This window comes from Zootermopsis nevadensis, unplaced genomic scaffold (assembly GCF_977971745.1).
Source record: "Zootermopsis nevadensis isolate Lab colony 2312 unplaced genomic scaffold, Znev_1.0 Znev_ptg000017l, whole genome shotgun sequence".
Lineage (NCBI taxonomy): Eukaryota > Metazoa > Arthropoda > Insecta > Blattodea > Termopsidae > Zootermopsis > Zootermopsis nevadensis.
In genome coordinates this window covers 12,709,136-12,734,969 of record NW_028259149.1, presented here as the reverse complement: position 1 = coordinate 12,734,969, position 25,834 = coordinate 12,709,136, and the positions used below count along the sequence as shown (strand labels likewise).

General features: G+C 37.1%; 2 protein-coding genes across 3 annotated transcripts; one reads left to right on the top strand and one right to left on the bottom strand.

Moving 5' to 3' along the window:
• Positions 1-164: 164 nt before the first annotated feature.
• Positions 165-20,232, top strand: LOC110835770 (uncharacterized). 2 transcript variants are annotated; one of them, XM_022076334.2, is made up of 6 exons: positions 165-309; positions 1,039-1,215; positions 2,037-3,785; positions 5,493-5,661; positions 7,193-7,391; positions 8,429-20,232. In XM_022076334.2, the coding sequence occupies exons 2-6, from the start codon at positions 1,093-1,095 to the stop codon at positions 8,607-8,609; spliced, it is 2,421 nt and encodes an 806-aa protein (XP_021932026.1). In that variant the 5' UTR covers positions 165-309; positions 1,039-1,092; the 3' UTR covers positions 8,610-20,232. The 2 variants fall into 2 exon arrangements, with proteins under 2 accessions (XP_021932026.1, XP_021932017.1); XM_022076325.2 differs by lacking the exon at positions 165-309 and adding an exon at positions 316-514.
• Positions 20,233-20,718: 486 nt separating this feature from the next.
• On the bottom strand, positions 20,719-25,185 carry Ubc7 (ubiquitin conjugating enzyme 7). The gene is made up of 5 exons (XM_022076619.2): positions 24,985-25,185; positions 24,414-24,495; positions 23,087-23,205; positions 21,184-21,324; positions 20,719-21,104 (listed from the first exon to the last, which is right to left on the bottom strand). The coding sequence occupies exons 1-5, from the start codon at positions 25,025-25,027 to the stop codon at positions 20,983-20,985; spliced, it is 507 nt and encodes a 168-aa protein (XP_021932311.1). The 5' UTR covers positions 25,028-25,185; the 3' UTR covers positions 20,719-20,982.
• Between the last annotated feature and the right edge of the window lie 649 nt (positions 25,186-25,834).

Genomic DNA, 25,834 nt, shown 5'->3' with positions numbered 1-25,834 from the left:
AATGTTAATCTTCTCGGTTGTAGTGCCATGTAATCTGGTAGAATTGTACCAACGTTACAGAGGTCCAGTAACTGTTATGTTTGTAAGCTCGCAAATTTACCTCCCTGAAAACCTAAAAATACTGCTTTTAGCTTATCCCGACAGAGCCAACGAAACCTGTCTTCTCACTCGGATAGCAATGGAAAGATGGTCAAATGATGGCATTACGAAGCTGAGTTAATCTATGGTACACGGAGTGTCATGACAGCACCCAGACTATTCGTGTTACAGGCTGCCATTTTTAAAAGGCAACTTTGATAAGGATGATGGGTAAAGTATATAGTAAATCAACATGTCGGTTGTTCTGTGTGTGTAACTGTTCCAGGGATAAATTTTATTGATTTATTAATCTGGGGGTTTTCAATGCAGTGGTTGTGCTATACGTGTAAAACATTGCATTTACTGCCAATATTATGGGAGTATACATATACAGATATTTTAATCGTCAAAATTATAGTGTGAACTTTAATTAAAGGTAATGTTCAAAAATATAATCTAAAGGATAATAGTTCCCATTCTGATGGAATGTGTTAAAACTGAATCGTTAACGTTGCCTACAGAGTTCCTTTGTATGTATCTAAAACAATGTAGTATATAATTTTCGTACTGATGTATATTTATTGATAAGACAGTTTGTAGTTAAATGTTATCCCAATGACATTTGTATATAGATGTTATTTATTCTCTTTCGATTTAAAATTTTGAAGTAAGGAACATGGATATTAAATATATAACATGGTTAATGCTGGTGTAGTAATGTCACCAACTCAGCTGTGACTCCCATTTCACCAAACGTGGAAACAAATGTTCCATTATGGGTGTATAAGCTACGTTATTTTCCTGTTAAATAACAGCCATGGATATACCATGGTACATCATAGACACAAAGAATAAAATGATTATGGGTGGATTCGCGTTTCTTTTTTAATAGCAGTATTCATTATATTTCCAATGTACTTTTGTGGAGTATATTGGGACTTCTTTTTAATTTTCTTACAGTTCACATTTGTAATGTGACATGCCATGAAGAGCATATAAGAGTTAAGTGAATAGATGGAGTCTCTACCAACAAGTTCTGCTTGGTCAGAAGCATTTCCTTCCAGTGATGACAGTGGGTTGCTAATGACCAGTGACTCCATCTCCAGTGAGAGTTGTGCCTGCCATTGCACTATGGAGGTATGATATTTCAGTTTATTTTATTGCGTTGATTCTGAGGTTGAACTTGAATGTTCTGTACCATGCAGGGCTGTGGAGTCGGTACACAAAACTTCTGACTCCGGCTCCTCAGTTTACAAATATCTGACTCCTTCATAAAAGCTCAATATGTATTAATAATGGTAAACCTACTAAAATGGTAAATGGTACCATAAAACATTTTATCACCACCACATGAATCATCAGGCAACTTTTTAGACTTATAACCTATATTTAACTATAATAGTCTATAATATAATATAATAAGTCTAATGGTTATTGCAGGAATTGGTTGAATTGTAGACAGTTTGTATTCTTAAGGTACCGGAGCCAAAGTTACAAAGCATTATTCCCACACCATGTGCTCAACACATCATTTGATCTCCCTAAGCGTGAGGCCACCGCCGGCTCACATGGTAGCAAAAGTGTTAAAATAATGTTTTCTTAAGATTTTATATCAGAGTTGGTACATTTTTACCAACTCAAACTCTGACATCACCTAAAATTGCTTCTGACTCCACAGCCCTGGTACCATGTTTAAAAAAGTCTTCCATTGTACCTTGTCTTTAACCTTTTCAACTCTTTTCACATTTTTACAGTCTGTTTGTCCTAAAGTTTCATTTTTAATGTTAGCTCCTCATCTGTTTGCAAGTCATCCAAATGATCTCTTCCCTTGTTGCTTCCAATCAAAATGCCCTGTGACTTTCCTGTTTTACCCGTAAGTGCTTCATGTCCCACCCAATCTGAGTAGCTGGATTTTCATTTATTTTCCTTTGAGTAACAGTTACGTCATTGTATTACAGCTGCAGGAGAGTGATAGTGAAGAAAAGTCATTATCTCAAGATGATTCCCTGGGTTATAATGATGGTATGTGTGGTAAAAGTTTCAACACATTGAAGAAGGGACTAGGTTGGCCCACAGTCCGCAAGCAATTGGTTACTATTGAGCCCCCTCCTGAGTTTCAAGACAGTCCACCATCACCTGTGGATGACTGCACAAGCCTCTTACTGTTTCGGGAAGCACAGAATTCTACTGAAAACATATTGGCAGATTGTAGTAGTGTTCATTTACTTATACCTTGGCTAGAGAAATTTGCTTCCAAATTAGTATCTGCACTGCTAGAAGAAGCATTATGTATATCATGCAAAGTTACGTGGTCAATCCAGTGCTCTCAGGATTGCCACCCTACAGCCATTCGGCAGGAGCATCAGCAGCAAGAGCAGCAGACAACAGCATCCCGCATCATAGGGCGTTGGAGTGGGCCACGCCTCTGTTGGACTCCTGAATTGCTACCATTTAGCAGTCCTTGTAATCGCCCCAGTTCCCGTAGTTCCCTGGCCTCTTCCCGTCTCTCAAGCTCACACAACTCACTCTCTGTTCCAACTGCAAACAAGGCAGATGATTCTAGCTTCATCACATCAGCAATGTCACATGATGTGCTCACTGCCAGTGAGATCAGTGATATGTACAATGTTCCATTTGATAGTGATATATATGCAGTGCCCATTGATGTTGTGCGACCACCAAGGACACCCCAACGACCCAAGCGACAGCAACGTCACCATCGCAAACGTCGGAGACATGCATCTTCTGGTTCTCAGACAGAACTGGATCATTCAGCTAGGCAACAGGTAAACCTCAGGAGCAAAACTGTCATATCTAGTCAGATCCATACAGTCAAGCTGCCTTTGCATACTGACACAGTAATTGAGTCAGGGGGAGTGAAACGTCATAGTGTACCTGGTACATCAATGGCACGACAGACACGTTCGGCAAGCACAGAGTGCCCATCGGCTGCTGTGGGTGAGCCTATCCATATGACCCTTCATGAGGTGCGTCAATACCTGCAGAACCTGTACTCAAGTTCAAGTGATTCTTCTGACAACAAGAGCAAGATTGACGTAGCCACTCCAAAACACCAGCACAAGACTGCATACAACAACAATAACAACAATAATAATAGAAACAACCACAGGTGCACTGTTGAAGATATGGAAATTTCTTCAAAAAGTATAAGTGGAAGCATTGTAACAAATAGTGCAAGAAAGAACAAGAAGAATACATTTATGATCAACATTAAAAATAAAAAGTCAAAAGATCCTTGTGATGTTGTTGCAGCAAGGGATAAGGACAGTTCTGTAAAATTTGAATTTTCTGGGGACAAAGAGAAAGTTAAGAAGCCTCCCAGTGGTCGCCATAGTTTCTCAGCAAATCTTAAACAGACATTGTGCAACATATTTCGAATCCGGAAACTGTCATCTCCTGATCATCATATTGCAGCAGGAGGGAAGCCTGATATAGCAGGGTGCTGTGAGGGAAATGGGACCATTTCTACTAATGACGGTATCGATGTCCTGCACCCCATCAGTGGCAAAGCGCCATTCCTAAGACGTGCACTGCCTCCTCTTCCTGCCACGGTTAAGCTTCCAGATGCTGACTTGGACTCCAGTCCATTGCCTTCTCCTGAAGAAGGGCCTATGCTTGTTGATGACGAGGAGTTGGGAGAAGAGCCAAGCATGGATTTTGCTTCTAGTATTGAGAAAGTAAAAGATGTAAGTTTATACATTCATGTGGTGTACACAATTTGTATTCAGCTTATCAGCATGTTATAACTTTTAGTAAAATTAAATCACGTTAATTATTAATGTATTGAAAACTTATGGTCTAGTGGGAAGGCATACTTGGTATCAATCTCAGGTTTCAGGCTGGCCACATATTTTGCGGATTTTTTTGAATGCAATTACCTTTCCAAACCTTGGGTATGGTTAAACTAAAACTATGTGGATGTAAGACTGACACTGCTTTTCAGATCCCACATAAGCTGTAGGTTCATTTTGCCATCACTGTGCTGCTATCATACATAATTTTCTACATGGCTCCACATCATCATTAATAAGGCAGATGGTAATGAAGAAGGTTGATCATGTTTCCATTTGACATCATGTAACTACTGCAGTTGAAGAAGTGTGGTAAAATAAACCGTCAACCAAAATAAGGCATTATAGTAAATGGTGTGTAGTGCACAAATACTAGAGCAACATACAGAGCACACCTATTGTCTGAACTGATTTCTATGTCCAGATATTTTTAATACTTTGTTATCAAACATTTTCAATCTTTGTTCATCTCTTGGAATGAGAGGTCGAGTTTTCACATCCTTATAAAGCAAGTAAATCATGTGGTACTATACTTGAAGTAAATACTTGTGAAATAAGCTGCCCTATAGGCAAGTGCATAACCCCCCCTTTTCCAGAATTCAGAATATTGGTCTTTAGTACAAAGACATTTCTCACATATTTTCTTGCTTTCTGCTGCTACACTCTTTATAGAATCATTATTCATATATTTGTTTTATCACTTATGACTATTTTATAACTTTCAGTGCGTTGTAAAGGATTACCAGTAAAAAGATTGCTGTCATCTGGGTTATTGCACCGTGTAGTCTGGTAGATTTATACCAACATTTCAAAGGTCATACTGCCTCCATCATCACCCTGATGACAGAGGCAGTATGACCTCTGAAATGTTGGTATAAATCTACCAGACTACACAGCGCAACAACCCAGAAGACAGCAATCTTCAGACTCACCACTGCGGAAATCTCAAATCCTACATTACCAGTAAAGTTTACATCATATTAAAACAAACATGGCATTTTTGAGTCTGCTCGTAGTGCAGCATGTTACTTCCCATGCTGCATACGTCACAGGGACTTACTTAACTCTTGCATACAGTGTATATGGAATTGACTGAATACACACTCCAGTACCTTATAACAACTATCTGTTATTTCATTACTTTCACCCTCAGTTGGAGCATACAGACCAGTAATAGCACATCAACACATTTGTAGTATTATGTAACACCCTACTTGTATACTTCTTCATACATTCACATTCATTTAAACAGTATATTAATTTACAGTTTATTTAATGACTATATAGTGTTCATTGACTGGGTGGTTAATGAATAATGAATTGGGAAGGATACAGAAGGAAAGAGTCATAATCTAATTGAAGGTACTGCCCCAGGCTATATCTGGAAGAGCAGAGGAAATCAACTTAAAACTTCAGTCAGGACAGTTGGTACCCTGGGCCAAAATTTGAACCTGGTCCTCCAGAATATGAAGCAGGAGTGCTAACCACTTGACCATGATGTGCAGTAAGTAAAGAGTGATGCTGAGTTGTCTGACATGGGGTTCTATCTTAGTGCTGCGTATGTAATGGTTTGAATGTCACAGGTGCTTCCTTTTGTTTCAGTATGGCTGGTACTGGGGTCCTATTTCTGGAGAAGCTGCTGAGAAGATTCTCTCAAATGAACCAGATGGTTCCTTTATTGTTCGAGACAGCAGTGATGACCATTACATTTTCTCATTGACGTTCAAACTGAATGGCTGTATTCGTCACGTTCGGATTGAACATGATCAGGGTCAGTAAAGTTGCGGCTAACTGTAAGGTTAGTTTGTGGAGATTTGAAACAGGAATATTAGGAGCGATTGGCAACCTTTGTCATTGGTAGATGCCAGGATAGTCTAAAACTGTACTTGAAGGCATATCCCACAACACTACATTTTAAATTAACATGTGTTTTCAATTACTTCACTCTTTAGGTTTATCTTTGTAGCATCTGTATAGATCATGGATGGGGAAAATAGGAAATGCTTAACATTTCTGTTGGTAACCCTGAAAGGTAGAAGTAATTTGGGAGATAATATTTATATAAATCTTAAATAAATAGTGTGAAGGTGTGGATTGGATTCATCTGGCTTAGGATATAGTCTAATGGAAAGTTCTTTTATAATACTGGGGGCAGGGAGTTTCTTGACCAGAAGTTTTCGGCTTCTTAAGAACATCTCTTCTTCATGTAGCGTAGTTAATACCTGCAGTTCACATCAGAGCATAACAAATACAAAATGTTAGTTATGGAGATCTACCCTTCAGCCTAGAGGCTTTGAAATTTTGTTTAGACCTTGATGTGGGATCATGTTCTGTTGGGAATTTAATTTTGGAAAATAATAGAAAATCCTAGATGTCCTAAATTGCCACATTCCCTATTTTTTTATCATTTTAGTAAAATTTTAATCTGTGTAATGAATATCTACAGGATATTTATACTACATAATAGAAACCAAATATATTTTTACTATCTATATTAAGAAAAGATTAAATATAAGCAAATGAATTGTAAAATTGCAATTCACACATTAACTTAAAAATGTTCTTGGTATGAATGCCTTAAAACACTTTTCCGCAGTACTAACAAACCCTTCTATAAATTGACTATAAATGCTAGCTGATCCACCTTTCTGCCTCTAATACAAACATTTCACTGTCTGTGAAGTACCTCTGCCGTAATGTTAATGCTGCGGGAGAACTGCAGACAATGAAAACGGAATGTACCAGAAATTATCAACATGTACGAGTCAAATGAATATGATGTATAATCTGTGCGTATGCATTTTGAAATTGTATAAAGAAGTCACATGAGTTGGTAGCACAGTTCAAGTGTTCTATAAATGAACCTCTCAGGACATTTGTAAACTGCCAATCAATCTTTTGTTCATGGTCTCTTCTCTCAGCTGTGTGATTTCATGTTTAAAATATTTTGACAGATGGTAGCATTACATTGGTTTATTCAGTGTGCTATCATAACACACCCCTCCTCCCAAATTGTGTAGGTTATGTTCCTGAAAAACTGTGTTTGACAACATTCCACAGTCTGCAATTTGAGAGTACCACTGATTTGGATGAGTATGCATGGCGAGAGATAGGACTTTCCTGTTGCTTTATACTTTATGCATTGAATGCAGAAGATGCGTAAAAGTAAAAGGTGATTTTACTTGGCTCTCAATGCATATATAATGCAGCACATTCTTATAAAGGGAACTTCTGATTGTTAGAGTATGAAGTTCAAAATGTTGTAGCCATTCAGTCATTGACAATTAGAATATATATTGCAGGTAATTTTAGCTTTGGAAGCTGTACAAAATTCAAGAGCCACACAATTGTAGACTTCATAGAGAATGCAGTGGAGCATTCTCGTAGTGGGCGGTACTTGTTTTTCTTACACCGACGCCCTGTTCTGGGGCCCATGAGAGTGCAGCTCTTGCATCCAGTGTCACGATTCAAGCAGGTGCAGAGCCTCCAACATATGTGCAGGTAACTGAGCTTCTGCTGTGGTTTAGTGTTGTTTGTATTTGTGAAGTTCTTGGCTGCAAGAGAGGACACAGACTTGAGTTTCTATATGTGTGATTTAGTAGGAGCTCTTCAAGTCAGTTACATAACATAGTAAAAGGAAATGGGAATGTAATATTAAAGTGGGTGTTAGAAAGTCAGTTGTGAGGATGTGAACTGGATTGAACTGCTAGTTTTGGAATATGGTTTTGGAAGTATTGATCTTTATGTTAGAGAATTGGTCATTTAATTGGTTATTTAGTTTAATATGGTTGCTTTACCTCCCTGAAAATACAGTGTATAGTTAGTATCTTCATTACTTTATTTCGATTGGTTTTTCTTCTCAAGCAGTACAGTCCCTTGTGGACCTTGGCTTTCACTGTAGTTGTCCTCCATTTTTGAGATTTCATTTATACTGTCTTCTCAACAAATTTTCTTTTGCGGGATTGGGTTGTCAACCCAATTCCTAACCCCCAACCTGGGGGACCAAGGTGTCTCTTTTAGCCTGGAACCTCACTCTTACTTAATCTGTCCAACTTGGGAGACCCTGCCAGTAGCTGTGCTACTACTGGCATAGCTCTTGAGATCATCAGAACTCACAAGCCCCAACGCCACGACAAGGCAGAGACACCACCACACTTTGATTTGTTAGTTACCATACTTTCTGGAATATAAGACACTCTTTTCCCTAGAAAATGCTTCCTAAAATCTGTGCACAGCTTATAGTGATAGGTATAGTCATTTTTTTGTCATCAAACTGTACCTCTAGAATTGGGAGCATTTTATGTTTGAGGGAAATATGGTAAATAAGTGTACCCAGGAACATGAAACCTAATAAATTATGCTAATTATTTATTAAAATCCTCTCAGTCCCTATCATTTGATGCCCTGATGATGGGGACAGAGATGGTCCCTGAAATATCAGCAAGTTTTAACAATTTGACATGGCTGATAACCCAAAGGATTCTATTAATTTGTTTTGCCATTTCAGTACTAACAAAGTTGCACATGATTTCTTACAGGTTTGTGATCTTGAAGTTGGTGCGTCGAGACCTGATCCCATCTCTGCCTTTGCCACGCAGGGTAATTGATTACCTGAGTACACCTCACTACTATTCAGAGCAGCTGGTGGTGGAGGAGGAACTAGTACCTTCTCCTGATGATGTAGATGTGTTTCCCTTTGTGCTACCAGGACTTTCCTGAGATATGCCTCCACTAGGCCAATACCAAGGCACCAGGCAATTGATGTAAAAAAAACACAAAACAGATGGTGTCATGGTGGCACATTGCACCATAACATGTATTATGGTAACAATGTACTATGCAGATCAGGCAGTTTCCATGGTTGTAAGTACAAATATCATTTGTGACGTGGATATTTAAGTTGATAGAGCCTTTGTGTCATCCCTGTTTTGTCATACATGGGTTTGATTCCTAATATAAATGTAGGTTCTCTCTGAAGTAAATGACTCCAGACACATGTTATGATAAGTGTAAAGACAGAAGATATGTATCGTTGGTCATGCACATTTCTGAAATTGCTTTTGTATTTGGATAATAAGAAAGTAAAACATGAAAGATACATTGACCATCCACAGTGCTTTTAGTGACCAAATTCATACTGAATTCCTGCCATGACAGGTTTATAAAAATAATAAAAATAGATATAAACCCTTCACTAACAGTCTTATAGGACAAGTGTTCATTTTTAGAAGATTGTTAGAAAGATGATAGACTTCAGCTCAGTAACCAGTGTTACCTGGAATTTGAAACAGCCCTTGGAAATGCAGCTGGTTGTAAGGAATATGCTATGAAACTAGCCTAAAATCAGCCCACTTTTATTGTTGTGTGGAATATGTAAATTTTCCATATTTATATCCTTTCAAATGTTTCCCCAGATAAATTAATATATATTGAATAATTTATGTTTATGTTTTATTTAACCCTGTGAGCAGTCAATTTCTTCTGCACTTTCTGTCCAAAGGTATTATCTGAAACATTTACAGATGATATTGTACATATTTTAGGTTATATATTAATCTTTTTTTTTAAAAAAATCCATGATCTACTCAGTGGTATCTGACATCTTTCTTTAAACCATGAATGCAGTCCAGTTGTCACACCTGCATAATACTTGTCTATACCACTGTATTTTCAATTTGTCCAACTTTTCTGGTAGTGTTTCTTCTTTCAGATCTTGCATACTTGGTTTAGAATTTTATCTCTTCTTGTTCATTTCCTTATACATGGTAGAAATTTTATCTCTGCTGTTTATAATCTGCTTACATCTCTGTTGTAAAAGAGATAGTTTATGTATTTTGCATAAATATCTATAAGTTGGTTAGACATATCAGTTAACTGTGATTATATGCTTACTGCTCAAAGGGTTAAGAGCATGACAATCTTGCTATTCATTATATGTACAAAATTAAAGGTCACATTTGCATGTTTCCTTTGACATTCTTTGTAAGGCAATTTGCAGTGGCATCTATTATATAATGTGCACTTAATTAATTTACTTAAAATGTGAATTAAAGGAATGTGTATTAGCCAGAACATTCATCCAGAGATAGAAGGCATATCAATGAAGTGTACAGGTGTAGTGCTGTTCTTGTTTATTACACTTGTCAGGATTATTAGTCAGATAATAACCTGCATTATAATTGAAGTTATCTGACAGTTTCCTATTCTCTGTAATTGTTCACAATTGGTTAAACAAGGTGTTTCCATAGAAGTACCTATTTTAAGAATTCATATGCAGGTGCCTGACTAAGCTGAAAGCTCTTACATTGTTAGATGTCTTAAGTCATAAAACATTTTGTAATGGACCTACAGCCATTTCATTTTCAGAGGTCTGTAAGAATGAAGGGAGGGATATAAATTGTTTTAATACCAGTGTTTTTATTGTATCATCTCATTCAAGGTATTATACATTGTAAGTGCCCAAACAGATCACCATTAGTACAGACACATGCATGAGCCTAGCATAGGAGTAAGTCACACACACACACACACACATATGCTCATATGTACCTGCAGCACAATGGACATTGTCCATTGCATCCTGCATGTGATACCATACAGGTGGAATTCTGGCAGATGGAGTTTTTGATACTGCAAAAATGGAAATTGATTAGGTTCAAGTCTGGCAATCATGGGGACCATTCCATATGTACATACATACCTTGAAACTCTAACTAATCCATTGTACAGTCTGAATTGAGTTTGTTTTTCTCTTTGTTTAACCCATTTGCTTATCAATTTGTTACTCTAATGTAAGTTGCAGACCTCTGTGTATGAGTTATGGTTTATTGTAGTTATGTTACAGCATTGCTAAGTAAGCCAAAAACAACTATGAAAGATTTTATGCTTTAAACCTAATAATTTTCTTCATTAGTACCATGTCTAGGATTTCATTTAGGGAATATTTTTTTAAAGTCAGTCAACATTAGCTTATTTTGTTGACATTTTTAGTCCCTTCATTTCCAGATATTTATTTTTCAATGAAATTTTGTTGGAAAACTGTTTCATTTTGTTCAATACTTTTTTGAACTGTTCAGTTTTTATGAAACTCTGTAAAAAAAGCTGTCCCAATATACCCCATCCAGGCACTTTGGGGGGGGGTGGATTTTAGAAGAGGTAGAGCTCCTACTCATTCTTAACCTCAGCACTAGATGGGGGTGAGTGGTCAGCGCCATGCCCCAGCCGTGCTTTACCCCCTGGGAAGGGACCCCTGGTACCCATTTGATAGGAGGTTGGGTGGGCCTCATAGTCACTCTGGATGCAGAGTCTAGAGGAAAAATCCTCTGCTCCCGTCAGGGATCGAACCCTGGTTGCCCAATCCGTAGCCAGTCATTATACCGACTGAACTGTTCTGGTTCCTTATGAAACTCTGTGTGATCATAATGCTATTTGGAGGCCATACCATTTTTATCTTCCTGTTGTTAGTGATACCAACATGATGGTCATGCAAACTTATGTAGTGTGTACAACACTAGCACCTGTCATTGTAGAGTCTTGAAATGTTGTTTATGATAGACCATTAAAAGATATGCATCTTTTATTGACATACATGAAAAATAATATGGTGACTACGTATAATATATTTTGGTGTTAAATTTGATAAATCATTGCAACTTGACAATTGAAATTTGTATAATGACATGTTGTCCCATTTAAGTTCACCATCCCTCATTCTGACACTCAGACCAGTTAATTTAAGTGCCTATTATATACTGTTTATTAATACATGAATTGCAGCAGCAGGCATATAATTTGACCATACTCTACTGTGTTATGGGCAGAAAAGAGTTAAAACCTATTGTATTTAATCCTTCAGGACTAAAAGATGCACCATACCAGCTGCAAGTGCTGTTAATATCATCATAGTGAGTGGTTTACATCCCTTTGGCTGTTTCTCACATCCTAGTCACCTAATATTTTTTGCCCCTTTCTCAGTGTAACAGGTGGCAAGCCTGCTGCCTAGATACAATTTCTACTCAATCCAGAAGAGACATGGGTGAGAAACATGAATTTTGCTTATGAAACATTTCTTTCATGCTTACAAGGTTCTTTTACATGCTGAAAATCTATGACATGGTACTGCCAGCTTTACTTCCCCTCCGAAGGATGTTATGCTACAAAAATTTGTCACCCTTTAAAATCTGTCGACTTTGGCCAGGTTTGAACCTGCAAACCTCGAGTCTAGTGACAAGTATGCCACCACTAGACGAGTGCTTTTAATATTTTTTCTCATAATAGGAAAGTTTACAGAATGGTCAGAAACATTGTGTCATGTTTCACAAATTAACCCATTCCATTCAGATGTCATTGTCGATTAGACACCATATTTCATCCTACTGGGTCCAGTGCCAAGGCAGCCTTAACACATGGACTATATCTTCTGCCAGTCATGTGAACTTTTTGGAATTTGTTCATTAGCAGTTCACATTTACTAATGGAAAGCTTCATACTATCACTTGAAATCACTTTAAACAAACTTGCTTTGGGTCAGAGTTTTTGCAGAATATAATTATCACAAATTTGCCATAATCTGGACTGGGCTACTACAGTATGCCAAAATAAATTTCAAACAATAATGATTTAATAACATGCTTACAACATTGTGGGTGATCTAGAACTTGAACAGAGCAGAGCACTTGAAATGTACGTTAGTGAGATGATGTCAGGTTATTGAGCTTAGTATTTATCATGCTGAAATGCACCATATCGATGTTGGGATCAGGAATAGTTTCATACTGCCAACCTGTATGAAGAGCTTTCATAGGATATAATAATGATGATATTTTATTGCATTTATCACATTTAAACGAAATGTTATGTTTACAAAAGGTGTAACACCTAGTCATTTACTGTTCTTTCTCAGACCAGTGGAGCATATAGTGTATAATTCTTACAGTAGGAATATAGTATAATGCAGTGATTCCCAAACTATTTTTCGTGGATGTTGTTAGTTTCAAAGGGTTCTGACAATATATATTTCTAATGGCAGGTTTTATTGTTAAGGTCAACCTCTCCAGTTAACCACAACCCAGAGAAGGTTGCTTGGGGACAGAATATACGTATGGCCCTGATTATGAAGAGAGATCTCTCACACATGAGACTTCTATTCCATATTGACATAATAGATCACTATGAAATCTTTATTGCATTTAGTTGTGAAAATTTTAGGATTTAAATAATGCAATTTTCTATAAGAATTACACAATCCAAAAGCTGCATGGTGAAGTAAATACAGTGAAACCTCTATCCATCGTTCCCGGAACTATCGTTTTCCCGGATGCATCGTCCGTTTTGTTCGGTCCCGAATACATCCCATATAAAATAATGTTACATTTTCCCGCTTCTATCGTTCCTCGAACTATCGTTTTATCGCATCGATCGTTCAAAAATCTTAGTCCCGGCCCACAATTTTCCCGCAATGATCGTTTCTGAGAATTTAAAATGCAGATTTTTGAGATAAATTAATACCGAAAGACGCAGAATGTTTTTGGAATACACAGTAGCGGTAACCTGTTATGTCGCCCAACCAGCACAGATTCTTTTGGAATGAGGGGTCAGCGGTGCAGGGGTGATAGTTGGAGTGAATGGCGGTGCCCATTGTCAGAAATTTTACGATTTTAATTTGGGTGCACTCATATTTCGTTCCAGCGATGCCAGATGGCATGTGCAGTGTGAATTTCTTCACAAATGCTTTTATTATAAGTACAAAGGAAAGGCGAGCGAAACTTTTTCATTCTCTGGTTCATCTCGTGTCTTCTTCAGCTACGTTTCGTTGAGTTCGGCGGTACTGGTACTTCCATTTTTCCTGTTATAGTCCGCGCAGGTTGATGGAGCGGTTGAGGAAGAGGGAGAAACGACGAATGCGAGCCCGAACTTTGCCGAGTTTTGCCGAAGCACACGCTGCATTGGCAAAAGTGAAGTCGTTCTTTTATGCGCATAATATTAGTGAACGTGACGAAGAAAACATTTTGAACGTGGAAAGGGCTCTGTTTGGCCTAAAACGTAAAGTTTCGACAAACCAGTTGTCCATTAAAGACTTTTTTTGGTAAAAAGAAGTAACTTTGAAAGAGAAACATTGTTTTTTTTAAATTTTTAATGCTTTCCCGCATCTATCGTTTTCCCGCATTCATCGTTTTTATTTCCCACCCCCGCCGAAAACGATGCATCGAGGTTTCACTGTACTAAAGTAGAATGCTAATGCAGGTGCATGGACAGCCAGTATTTTGAACGTTTTACAGTTTTTACCGAAGTTGAGAGGAATGTTTTAATTTATGTTGTCTGTTATTTAACCCTTTCACTGCCAATGAATGACATTTTTAACAAATTTTTATTTGTATGTAGTCTAAAGTGATTACAAATTAATATAAATATAGCATCTCGCAGTTAGGCGTAGTAATTTTCAAGTATGTGGTATTCCTACTAAAAACAAGTACCATGCAACACATACTTGTGACTGTACACTGCAGTTGTATTTATTTAATGAATGCTATTTGCTGATGAAATCTTCAAACTACTGTTTTAAAGCTTAATCAAAAATATGTCATATATCGCAAGAGACACTACATACTCAGATGCAGAGATGTTCATCATGACTTTCAAAGGGCTGAATGATTAATATTAATATTCAATATAACATTTCTTGGCATGAAATATTTTGAGGCACATCTGCTTCCCTGTGGAGTTCATGTTAAAATCACTCTGTCCTTGCATCTGTACACATGAAAACTGAAGAACAGGTGAACTCATTTTCGTGAAATTTTATATTGAGGTTGTTTTTCTAAATTTTTTTGACATATTCCAATGAGCACTTTACATGAAGGCCTATATACATTTTTGCACTCTGAAATAAATGGGTGTGGAGCCACTAGTCAGGAATTCCTTGTCCATTCACAAAGGTCAAACACAAAATTATTGTGAATGTGCCAGAATTTTTATTTTGTGCATACATTTTTTACTTGTTTAGATACTGGTGTCATCTTTATGAAATGCCTGTACTATACTTCTCACATCCAGTGTTATTGATTCTAATTTTGCACTGAAACATTGGGTTTTCCTTGTTTTATTTCTGGAACAATCCCTTTCAACTCCACAAAAAGTATGTGTGTCCCATTCACAAGCCACAACATACCTTTATGATCATGATCCGTTGTTATGAAAGGTGACACCTGAATATTAACCTACCAAAACATTCAGCTGGCTAACATTATTTGTAATTAAAAATAAAAAACCTGTTCTTGTCACACCCAAGTGACATAATCTGGTGTTAAAATATCTATTGTATCTCTAACTCTTCGCTTCAAAAGGCCTGTGCCATCAGTTTTAATTTTTGACTCCATTTGTTTCCCATATTCCTGGAGATATAAGTTCCTCGTCTGTGGTCCAGGTTTCAGACTTTCACTAACAACACAGATACGCCTTCACATTTTTTAATGCATAATTTTGGAAAGTTCTTTTTTACACTTTCACATGTGAGATCTGGACTTGTTGGAATTTTACATCTTACAATAAATTAAAGGCAAGCCTTGACATAGCTTATCCTTCCTATGCAGAGATTGTTTATGATCACCTAAATGAGCATTTCCCAGGTTCTGAATGGGGCTGAGCATGTATGTCTGCCCACATGATTCAACTAAAGAACCACTGAATGGATTTGGATGAAATATGGTATGGAGGTTATGCCATTGAGGACTACCCTAAAATCACACTTCTCTATTTTCTAATATTGCTAATACCAACATGGCAGAAGAACAAACTTGATGGTGGGATTGGCACTAGTGCCATTTGCAGTAGGATCATACAATGATGTATGCTTATAGACTTTCAGAAAATATAAAAGTTTGTGAGAGTAATTCTTTGTATAATATAAAATAACAACATAGCAGCTGCATGAAAGGAAAACATTGACTTGACCAGGTTTTGATCCCAAGTTCTCATATGTGCGAGTCTAGTATACTACACAGAACCAACATGCCTTGTGATGTACCAATAGTGTAACAGCACTTACAGAAGACATAAAGACTATGATTTGTATAGTTGGAGACTAAAGTTGTGTAAGTAAGATAACAGATACAATCTTTTATCAATAATTCAAATTTTGCAAAGTGTATTCTGATACAGATACCTTTCCAGTCTTGTTTTCCTGCCATTCATGTGATGTTAAATATGTAAATTGATGATACAGATCATTTGAAGCGAGGAGTCAGAAATTCTTGAATCTAAAACTCCATATCTCATTTGTAAAAACTTGAATACCAATGTGACATACAGAGCAATGAACAGGCCACACATTGACCATTACTAGACAACACAGATAAACTTTCACAGTTTATTTTTCTTCTTGTGTTTCTGTCATATTTCTGCATTAAGTGTTATAAAATAGATTATCTTAAAAGCCATACCATAATTTTACAGACACATTCTATATGCAACTTTTAGTTTTGAGGTACGGTTCTGTCAGAAGTTTTTGAAGCCAATAGGACAAGTTTGGGAAACATTTTATAATATAAGATATTTGACTTGTAATATAAATTGACACCCCTTCTTCATGTTGAAACAATATTTCAGTTAACATATCATTGCCTATTTATTTGTTTAACTTACAAATTGTATATCATTTTACTATCAATTTATACTTGATGTATAAGACTGAATATGTATGTTTTGTACTTTGAAAATGTGCCTGAACAAGAATTGAGTGAACACAAATTTCAGAGACATTTTCAGCTTGAAAATACTCATGTTGATGTTGAACCTTTTCTTCATATGTACTATTCTGTCCACCTGTCTAGATTGTACACATTTAATTGATTAATCCTAGCTTTTCTGTATTGTGAATGCTTAAATGGTGTGAAGTACATTATTCCATTGTTTTGTTACAAGAAAGTCTTAATCTAACAACCATGTTCTTTCCAGAGTTTAACTATATTAAAACAAGACAGCCTGTGTTCTGACCACATAGTGAGGCTTGCAGCCATCCAGGCCCTCCTTTTCATCATGAATAATCATCATATCAAGTTACATAACTTCATAAGTTGAAATATCATTATATACTAATCACTAAACAAGTTGATATAATGCTAGTACTCTAAAATTGTATTTGGGAGGTATCTGGTTTGAATGCGGGCCAGGTTACTGACTATCCTGTCTGAGATATTTCCTCCATTTGTCCAGGCATAATGCTGGGATGGTGCCCAGAATAGGCTATGACAACATTTTATATCCTTACATCAGCCCATCAATTAACCAAGTTAGGTAGCTGAGTCTACCACTCAGGTAGTTCAGTCAATAAGTCAGTGCTTGTTATGTGAGCCAGGGTAGCTCAATTAGTGTTATGTCTGGCTACAGGATCGACAAATACGATAAGAAGTGGACTGCATTCAACTGGCTCAGGACAGGATCCTATGGCAAGATTTCATAAATATGCTAATAAACACCCAGGTTCCTTAAAAGCAGGTTATTTTTGTGAAACTTTGTTCTAACAATTACCTCTTCCCATTGCTGCACAAATGTTCTGACAGTGACATCTGGTCATGTAGGTTGCCTACCACATAGGAAGAGTGCAAGAGACAGACTACATACATACATGGATGGGCCAATAAGGTGTTCTTTGTTCAGGCTAGTGTGTGAAGAATATCTATAAATGTAGATCTACCAAATATAGAGGGGAATGCTTATAATGTTTAACAGTGCATGAAGATTGTTGTGTTTACCCAAAAAACTTATATTAATTGGCCCTTTGTCATCAGATACCACATAAACTACCTTTTGTATGATGTGTGAGTATTAAGTTATCTACATAATTGTTTATGGGCAAGAAGGCATCAGCTTGGTGACTTGATATTATGTTTTCAGTCCAGTCTTTTACTAGACCAGCTTTCCTGTTTCTTTTTACTTCCATCAAATTTGCTTTTTAAAATTCCAAGCATCATAAGTAAACCATAATGACAAATTATGTGAGACTGAAATATCAGTATGACATAAATAATTCTGTGAGCCGGTACACAGAAATGCACAAGTAATTTGTACAGGATGGCCCAAAAGTCCCTTTGCGTTTTAAATTATTTTCTTTAAGATGTAGAATAGTCTTTGGAATTTATCATGGAAAAGTACATGGTTCAGCAGTGAGCAAAAACTGTAGAACTTTACTTTAGAAACAACTGCTCCATTGTGGCAACTCACAGAACCTTATCCAAGACATTTCAAGTCATGAGCAGTGCCAGCACATCCAGGTATTTGATGGCCTGTTGCTGAATTTTGTGTGAGGGCAGAGTTGCAAATGCAGGTAAAAATTTGCATATAAGCTTGACCCTGTCAAGTCTACCACCAAGCAGTTTTTGACAGAATTTATTATTGAGAGTAGTTTCACAAATTTTTATTAACGCATTCCAATTTTGGTTAAAATAAGACAAGAATAACAGGTACTTTACATGAAGACCTACATGCATTTCTTCAGAAGGAGGTGATATTGGAAATATGTGGGGTAATCTCCAGCCAGATAAGTATCAAATACACCCCATCCACACAGCCAAAAGGGAAATCACCATGATAATATCTTCCAACCATACAGGCACCAAACACCCTGGCAATACAGAGGTCATTGATCCCAGATGAATCTATGAATCTGATGTTGCTGGCATTACTGACAGATTGAAGGTTATATTTTGGTGGAACAACCTCCCTTAACTTCGTGACAGACTTGTTACCCCGTATACATTTCTGAACTTGTTTAAGTTTGTTCTTATGTTGGCAGTACATTTCCAACTGTTTCTGTTATGTCAACCAGAATGGGCAGGTTGGGAATATCTGTGCATAAGGTTAAGCAAGCAGGGAAATATAAAAATTGTAAATGTGTACATACAGGCAAGTGTGCTGAATACAGTACTTTAAAAAGTTACATGTGGTATGACATTGTATTGCTTTTTTGTGAAGGCCTAACTTCATGGATATCTCAGTGACAATGGGTGATGAATTTATTTTTAATTTGTTGATTTTCACTTTGCATTATTTTTCAAGCCCTGATGTTATACATAGATAATCTGTAATATTGTTTTCATCATGTGATTGTGGGTATAAATGTGAACCTAGGGTATACCTTTACCTTTAGGAACATGTCACTTCTTCCTGTTGGTGTGAAATGTGGTCTCTTAATTGTAGGGAAGAACATGTATTACAAGTATTTTAGAACCAAGTGCTCAGAAAAATATTTGGATCTGAGAAGGATGGTGTGAGTGAGTAATTCATGATTTTACATGATGAGGAACTTAATGATTTAAATAGATCACTTGGTATTGTTTGGACATTGAAATGAAGGACAAAATGGGCTAGACACATTGAAGATAAGAAACCCCACAGAATGTGGCCATTTAGGAGACTAATGAGATGAGAAGCTAATAGTAAAAATGGAACGTCAGGAAGTGTTGGGGATGGGAGGTGTTCAGTCATATTTGTACTTTATTTAATGACACTCATTAACTCAGATTGAGCTGGCATAACTCAGTCAGTATAGTGACTGGTTACGGACTGGACGACTGGGTTTTGATCCATGGCAGGGGCAGAGAATTTTTTATACATGGCATATTGTGGGACAGCTTTACTTTACAGTAACTCAGATTATACAGCATAAAATGACAGGAAGATTAATGAATTGGAAAGGATATGGAAGTGACTGCGGTCTGATTTAAGGTACTATACCAGCACTTGCCTGGAGGGACTGAAAAACTTAGGATAGACTCAGTCTTCAAGCTGAGATTTAACATTGGGACCTCCTGAATATGAAGCAGGAGTGCTAGCCAATCTGCAACATCTGGTCTGCATCCAGTGTTGGTCTTTGGTATTGGGGGGTCTTGAACCTCCATGTTCTGCTGTGATACTTATTTCAAATTATGTTTATGAGCATTTGGTATTAATTTCAGGGATATTCACATATTTATGTTATAAATCAAACTTTCTGATTACTTTGTTGTGTCCCAGAAAAAGCTGTATCTGGATATGTGAAGTCAAGACTGCATCTCCTTCAAACCACATGCAAACACATTGCAGGCTGGAGTTTTTGAGTTAGCATGAATGACATAACATCAGCACCATGTTCGGGTTTGGACCAGGCATAACAGTATGGTGGATAGCACATGTTCTTCATATTTGGGAGACTTAGTTTTGATTCCTGGCTCAGGCCAGTTCCTTATCCTGAAGATGAAGGCAATATTCTCCTCTGAAACACTGGTATGTAGCTACAAGACTACATTGCATTGTAACCCAGATCACAATTATTGTCACCACCATGAAAACTTCAAGTTTCATACTTTGAGGCTTTTCTGTTATTTCTAAGTCCCTTAGAATAAGCCATGTTTGCTCCCATGTCCTTCCTTTCATATTTATAATTCAGAATAATCTCACCATTAAACACTTTACAATGAAGGTAACAGAAATAGTTAAATAACAAATCAGATGTCAGCATCATAATCTGGCAGCTGTAACCCTGAAGGAAGAAACCCATGAGACTGAGTGGACTCTGCACCACACTGTGAAGGTAAATAGGTGTCATCAACAAACTTCATACATTCTAGATCTCCACACTAGATGGAACTGAGTAGTCAGCTTCACATTCTGACCTCTGTCCTTGGGAAGAAAGGGCTCTGAGAGAATCCCATAGTTGGTAGTGTGAATGTTTAAAAAAGAAACATCCCTGTCCATGCTGGGGACTGAACTCTGGACACCCTGCCCATAATTTTACTGACTGAGAGATCCTGGCACTGGAGGAAATTTGAATCCCAGTATAATAATAAAATGTCACTAAATCATAATTTAAATTTATTTATTAAGAATATTTACATTCTATCCTTTGTAATACATTTTAATTCATAAGTAGTGTGTGTGTGATTTATACATGGGCAATGAACAAATTCAGAGTTCATTATATTAATTTTAAAGATTTAAGGAAACAGCTGTACATTGCACATATACAAATCTTAATTCTGGGTAGAAATTTAATACTGTGTACTTTTAACTGAGTGTTTGTACACAGAATTGTTGCTTCCATGAGATGTGTTTGGAATGTTTAGGGCAGAGGGAGCCCAAGAGTTTTCCTGACTATTCTGTCTGCTATCCTGTTGAACTCTTCACGGTCTTCCCGCCACATTTTCGCTGCATCAACATTGGCACCGCTTTCATCATTGGGTTCTACAAGAAAAAAACATACTTCAAAATAATTCTGTAATGGACTGTTTTATTTTTCACAAAGAATCTCTTCTATTTGTACCTGCCAACATGCTGACAACTGATAGTAGTATTTTCTCAACACTCTGAACTGGGCTCCACCGCTCTGCACTCGATTCATAGCCCATGGGGTCATCACCAGGAGCATGGAGTATGGATATGCAGACTTGTCCATCAGCATAAACTAGAAAACAGTTCCACACATTAATACATGAAAACCAATTAAAAGACTAGACTGCACCAATTTCACAACAGAACTGTTACATTGAAATTTGGCATGGACAGCAGGTATAGCACCCTGCTAGTATGCTGACACATTCATATCAACCCCCCCCCCCCCCCCCCAACACACACAGGCTTTCATCCTGAAGGCTGCAGTTGCAGTATTTGCAAAAAAATCAGAAAACCAGCAATCACTGTGGCTTATCCCTGAAAACCAGGAGAGCTACACATTTAACCCCTGCCATGAAAACCTAAGGATAACTGGGTAATCTCTGAGTACAAAAATGATATATGAACATGTCTGATTCTTAAACCATATAGAGAACCACACACATTTAAAGTTGTAGATGTGAAGTTTATTCTACTGATGTAAATCAAAGGGAAGTGAAGAGAATTCATACACATTGCTACTCAGTTTGTAAATGGAATGCATATGGTTAATACCTATACAAAAAGCAAGATACACAGAATTACACATCAAACAACCAATCAGCAACAATGTACCCTCTCCTACAGAACAAACTACCTCTTCATTTAAATGATATTACTCTGTATAAGAATAAGAATGTGGCTACATTACAGTGCACCTCTGTATTTAAGGTGATATGTCACATCCTGTGTATGGTGATCTGGAATGGATGTGGTCCGCTGTAAGCATTTTCCTGGAAGGACTGACAGAAATAATGGAAAACCTTAGGTAGTATAGCTAGTGCTGTGGCCAGGTTTCAACGAAGTACTGTACCTTCCTATTACATCTATTGATTATCGATTCTTGGTTTGTTTAACAATCCTCTACCATCTTCATTGGCAGTAGAGTGTCAGATGGTAGGCAGGTGGTGCAGAGAGAGTAAAATACAAACTGCAACATTTCCTCACTAATATTTCTTTGTTTACTTTGAATGCTTGTATCACACTCATCAGCATCACATTCTTGCACTTTGGTAACATCATGGGTTGGTACGCTGGCATCTGTTTCACACCTGAAGTATCTACATACTTTATGTGCCAACTATCTCAGCAAGAATACAGCAAGTTACTGAAGCTGACAACTGATGGGGGTACATGACAGCAGATGTACAGAAGCATCAAAAATTCAGCTGCCATTTTTTGTATCAGTTGGTATAATCTCTGGACTGAGAATAAAATCCATGACCTCCCAAATACATAGCATGAATGACTGTTTGATACTGTTGAGTACAATGAAGTAAATACAATCGTAGTGGCTTTATTAAACCTGTTTATTAAGTCTTACTAACAAATTGTTGTTCACAACTGCTTTTGTCATAGGGTGCATATTGCTATAATTAATTACCTTTGCTGTGCCAAAAACTTTATCAGACTTGATTAATCAGAAACCAGAATAGCACAAACATAATTATCCTTACAAGCTCAGACTTAAAGTTCTCTCTTCTTTTATATCACATGACGTGATGTGGTCAGGAGCACACAGTGGCATTAACATTTCAGGCTACTACAATCTACTCTTGTGGAATAGTGTGCAAGCAAGCAATACACAAAAGGATACTGTAAGTATATGTGATGGAAACAGGAAGGCATCCAAAAACTGATTGACAAACATCAAAGACAGATACCAACTTTATATCAAGTGCAGCTGGAAGGGAGATACTCAAACTGATCATACAGAAATAGGATGTGGCTGCAAATTGAGAATCCCTGTTCTAAATGTTGGATAAGCCAGAGTTAATACATAACAAAATACATACTATTTGGATGGAACATTTCACAAGTAAACTGCATCTTTGGTGGACTCAGTGGATAATCTGGTGGGAAAATCAGTTTTGCTGGGAATACTCCTCCCTCAAAGCATGTTCCTTCTGGTCCACTGCAAGAAAGATGAACAAACAATTCTGGGTGCCATTCTGGCACAAGAAAAGACACCATTATTTGTAAAGTTTCCTTTAAACTGTTATGAGAATATTTAAAAGATATGCATACAGTTATTTTAAACAAGAACACAGAATGTGGTTTACAAATAATTATAAGAGGAATCAAAAACAGAATCAGGACTATGCACAAATGTGCATACCTACACATGCATGCACACAAACAGGTCTATGCATATACTGCAATAACACTCATTTGGACCATTGTTATGTTTCTGTTCAGTCAGTAAAGGAAAACAAGATAGGTATAAATGTGATGATAATATTTCAATGCATCTTAAAGCAATAGGATGTAAATGTGTAGACTGGATTCATCTAACTCAAGATAAGGATAAGTTACAGGCTCTTGTGATAGTAATGAAACTTTGACTTCAATAAAAGGAAGGTAATCCTTTGATCAGCTCTGCAATGACTGGGCTCCATTAAATTAATTTTAAAATTCATATTGGTCTCTTTATGTATACATCCTCAGGTAAACTGCATGCAGAACTGGCGCTCCACTTCCACATAATGTATTGTTTTCTTTAACTGCAACATAACAGTCATTGTCACTTTTATGAGAACAATGAATAGTATAGAACTCTCACCGCCAAATATTAAAAAGGCTTTCATTACCATCATGAGATGGGTAGCTCAGTCAGTATAGTGACTGACTATAAATAGGATGATCAAGGATTTTTCCTCTAGCCTCTGCATCCAGACCTGCTCTGGGGACCATCTAGCCTTCTGTCAAATGGGTAACAGGGCCCTTTCCTGGGGATAAATCGTGACCAGGTTATGACACGATTGGTAGCTCAGTCAGTATAGTGACTGACTATGGACTGAATCACCAGGGTTTGGTCCCAAATAAGGGCGGGGGACTTTTCCTCTAGCTTCTGCATCCAGACCAGCTCTGGGGCCCATCCAGCCTTCTGTCGATGGGTAACACGGTCCTTTTCTCGGGGTAAATCGCAGCCAGGTTATGACACTGACCACTCACCCTTACCTAACACCAAAGTTGAGAATGAGTAGAGCCCTCTGCTCCCCCTGGGCATATAAAGGGAACTAATCCTGCAATTTTATTTCATCCTTTATGGTGGCATATCAACAGTCAAAATTTACCTTTCAGTCATCAGGAATATTGTTCAATAAGACTTCTACAACTTACGTTATTAGTGCTTCCCACTCAAAAAAATTTTCTTCATTAACAGGGCCAGCAATTATACCTTCTGGTGGATTAAGAGTTAGTTCTGAAACATGTACAAAATAAGCATAATCTGCTATCAGCCCAGATTACAACACTATAGCTTGTAATGAGTGTGTTTCTTGAAGGAAAATCTGGCAATTACTATTTTCCTGCTACGAACGCCAAATATGGAGAAAAAATTAAATTTCCTTTAACCATGCCCATCCTCAACAAAATACGAGTATCTTACAGAACATAAACTTCTCATTCAAACGTTTCCTGCCAGTTCCAATTATTGCACCAGTAATGTGGTCGACCACGCGGCAAAATGAACTCGACAGTTTCATCTTATTCTCATCATTTTTATGAATGCAGACACAGCCATCAGGACGATTCAAAATCATTCTCGTTCCAATATGCCAGTCACGTTTCAAAGAACATACACATTGGAGCTTGTGCAACATGGCTAAACTTACAGAAAAGACATAAAATCCTATTGTTATTTGTAGATTCGTTTTGAGAACTAACGCCTTACAAACGACATAAAACTTACGCTTATACTCTGCCATTAACCTTCTCAAAGCCGAGCCTGCCATTTTGGCAACAACTGGTTTTAGTATTGCATTTCGATTCTGTATTGTTTATATCAGGGTTGTTTAAATCAGGGTACTGCATTAAACTATGAAATACGAAGCGCGTTTGTGCCTATATTGGTTCCAAATACTATCATTATAGCATTGTCAGGTTGCGATTCTCATAACATTTATTACCGTTTTCTTCTTTGTTACCATGAATCACCCATCGAACTAAATATTTGGGTCCACTCACATATCTTATATAACATTTAATTGTTCTACTTCAAGCTAATAGTTTCCTAATTAAACAAATTCCGGTCTTGCAGTATGTTATTGCTTTCGTCGTACCAAGTATTTGATTTTGTTTATAAATTTTACTATATGAATGCTGTTAAAGATAAATCAGATTCTTGTTAGACTTTCGTTCCTGCATTATATAGTTCAAAACAGCATCTGTCGTTTTACAATAGAAACGATAGGTTCTTCCAAAACATTGTATAGTGTATAGTGTCGTAACCCATCAATACCCCTGCACAACTGCAAAATTCTGTGTTGATTATAACAATAACAGCAACCTCCAAACAGCTGCATCTGTGAAATGTGTGGTTGTCATTGTTACAATATCATACACTAAACTTTATATCGAGAACGTAGTCCTTCCTGAGAAACCAACCACTCAAGAAATTTCCAACGTTCCATGGCCCTTCCTAATGACATATTCTAAAGCGAAGTTGAAAAGCAATGGCGATAAAACATTTTGTTTTAGACCGTTCTGAATAGGAAATATATCAGATAAATGTTTACCTACACGTACTTTATTCAAACACA

Excerpts from the sequence above, each read along its gene's own strand:
- LOC110835770 (XM_022076334.2), top strand. The coding sequence starts at position 1,093 with ATGGAGTCTCTACCAACAAGTTCTGCTTGGTCAGAAGCATTTCCTTCC. Across the intron at positions 1,216-2,036 it reads CCTGCCATTGCACTATGGAG|CTGCAGGAGAGTGATAGTGA; the intron begins GTATGATATTTC and ends ATTGTATTACAG. Across the intron at positions 3,786-5,492 it reads GTATTGAGAAAGTAAAAGAT|TATGGCTGGTACTGGGGTCC; the intron begins GTAAGTTTATAC and ends CTTTTGTTTCAG.
- Ubc7 (XM_022076619.2), bottom strand. The coding sequence starts at position 25,027 with ATGGCAGGCTCGGCTTTGAGAAGGTTAATGGCAGAGTATAAGC. Across the intron at positions 23,206-24,413 it reads GAGTGGGAAGCACTAATAAC|TGGACCAGAAGGAACATGCT; the intron begins GTAAGTTGTAGA and ends TCTTTCTTGCAG. Across the intron at positions 21,325-23,086 it reads TGAAATGTTCCATCCAAATA|TTTATGCTGATGGACAAGTC; the intron begins GTATGTATTTTG and ends ACTGTTTTCTAG.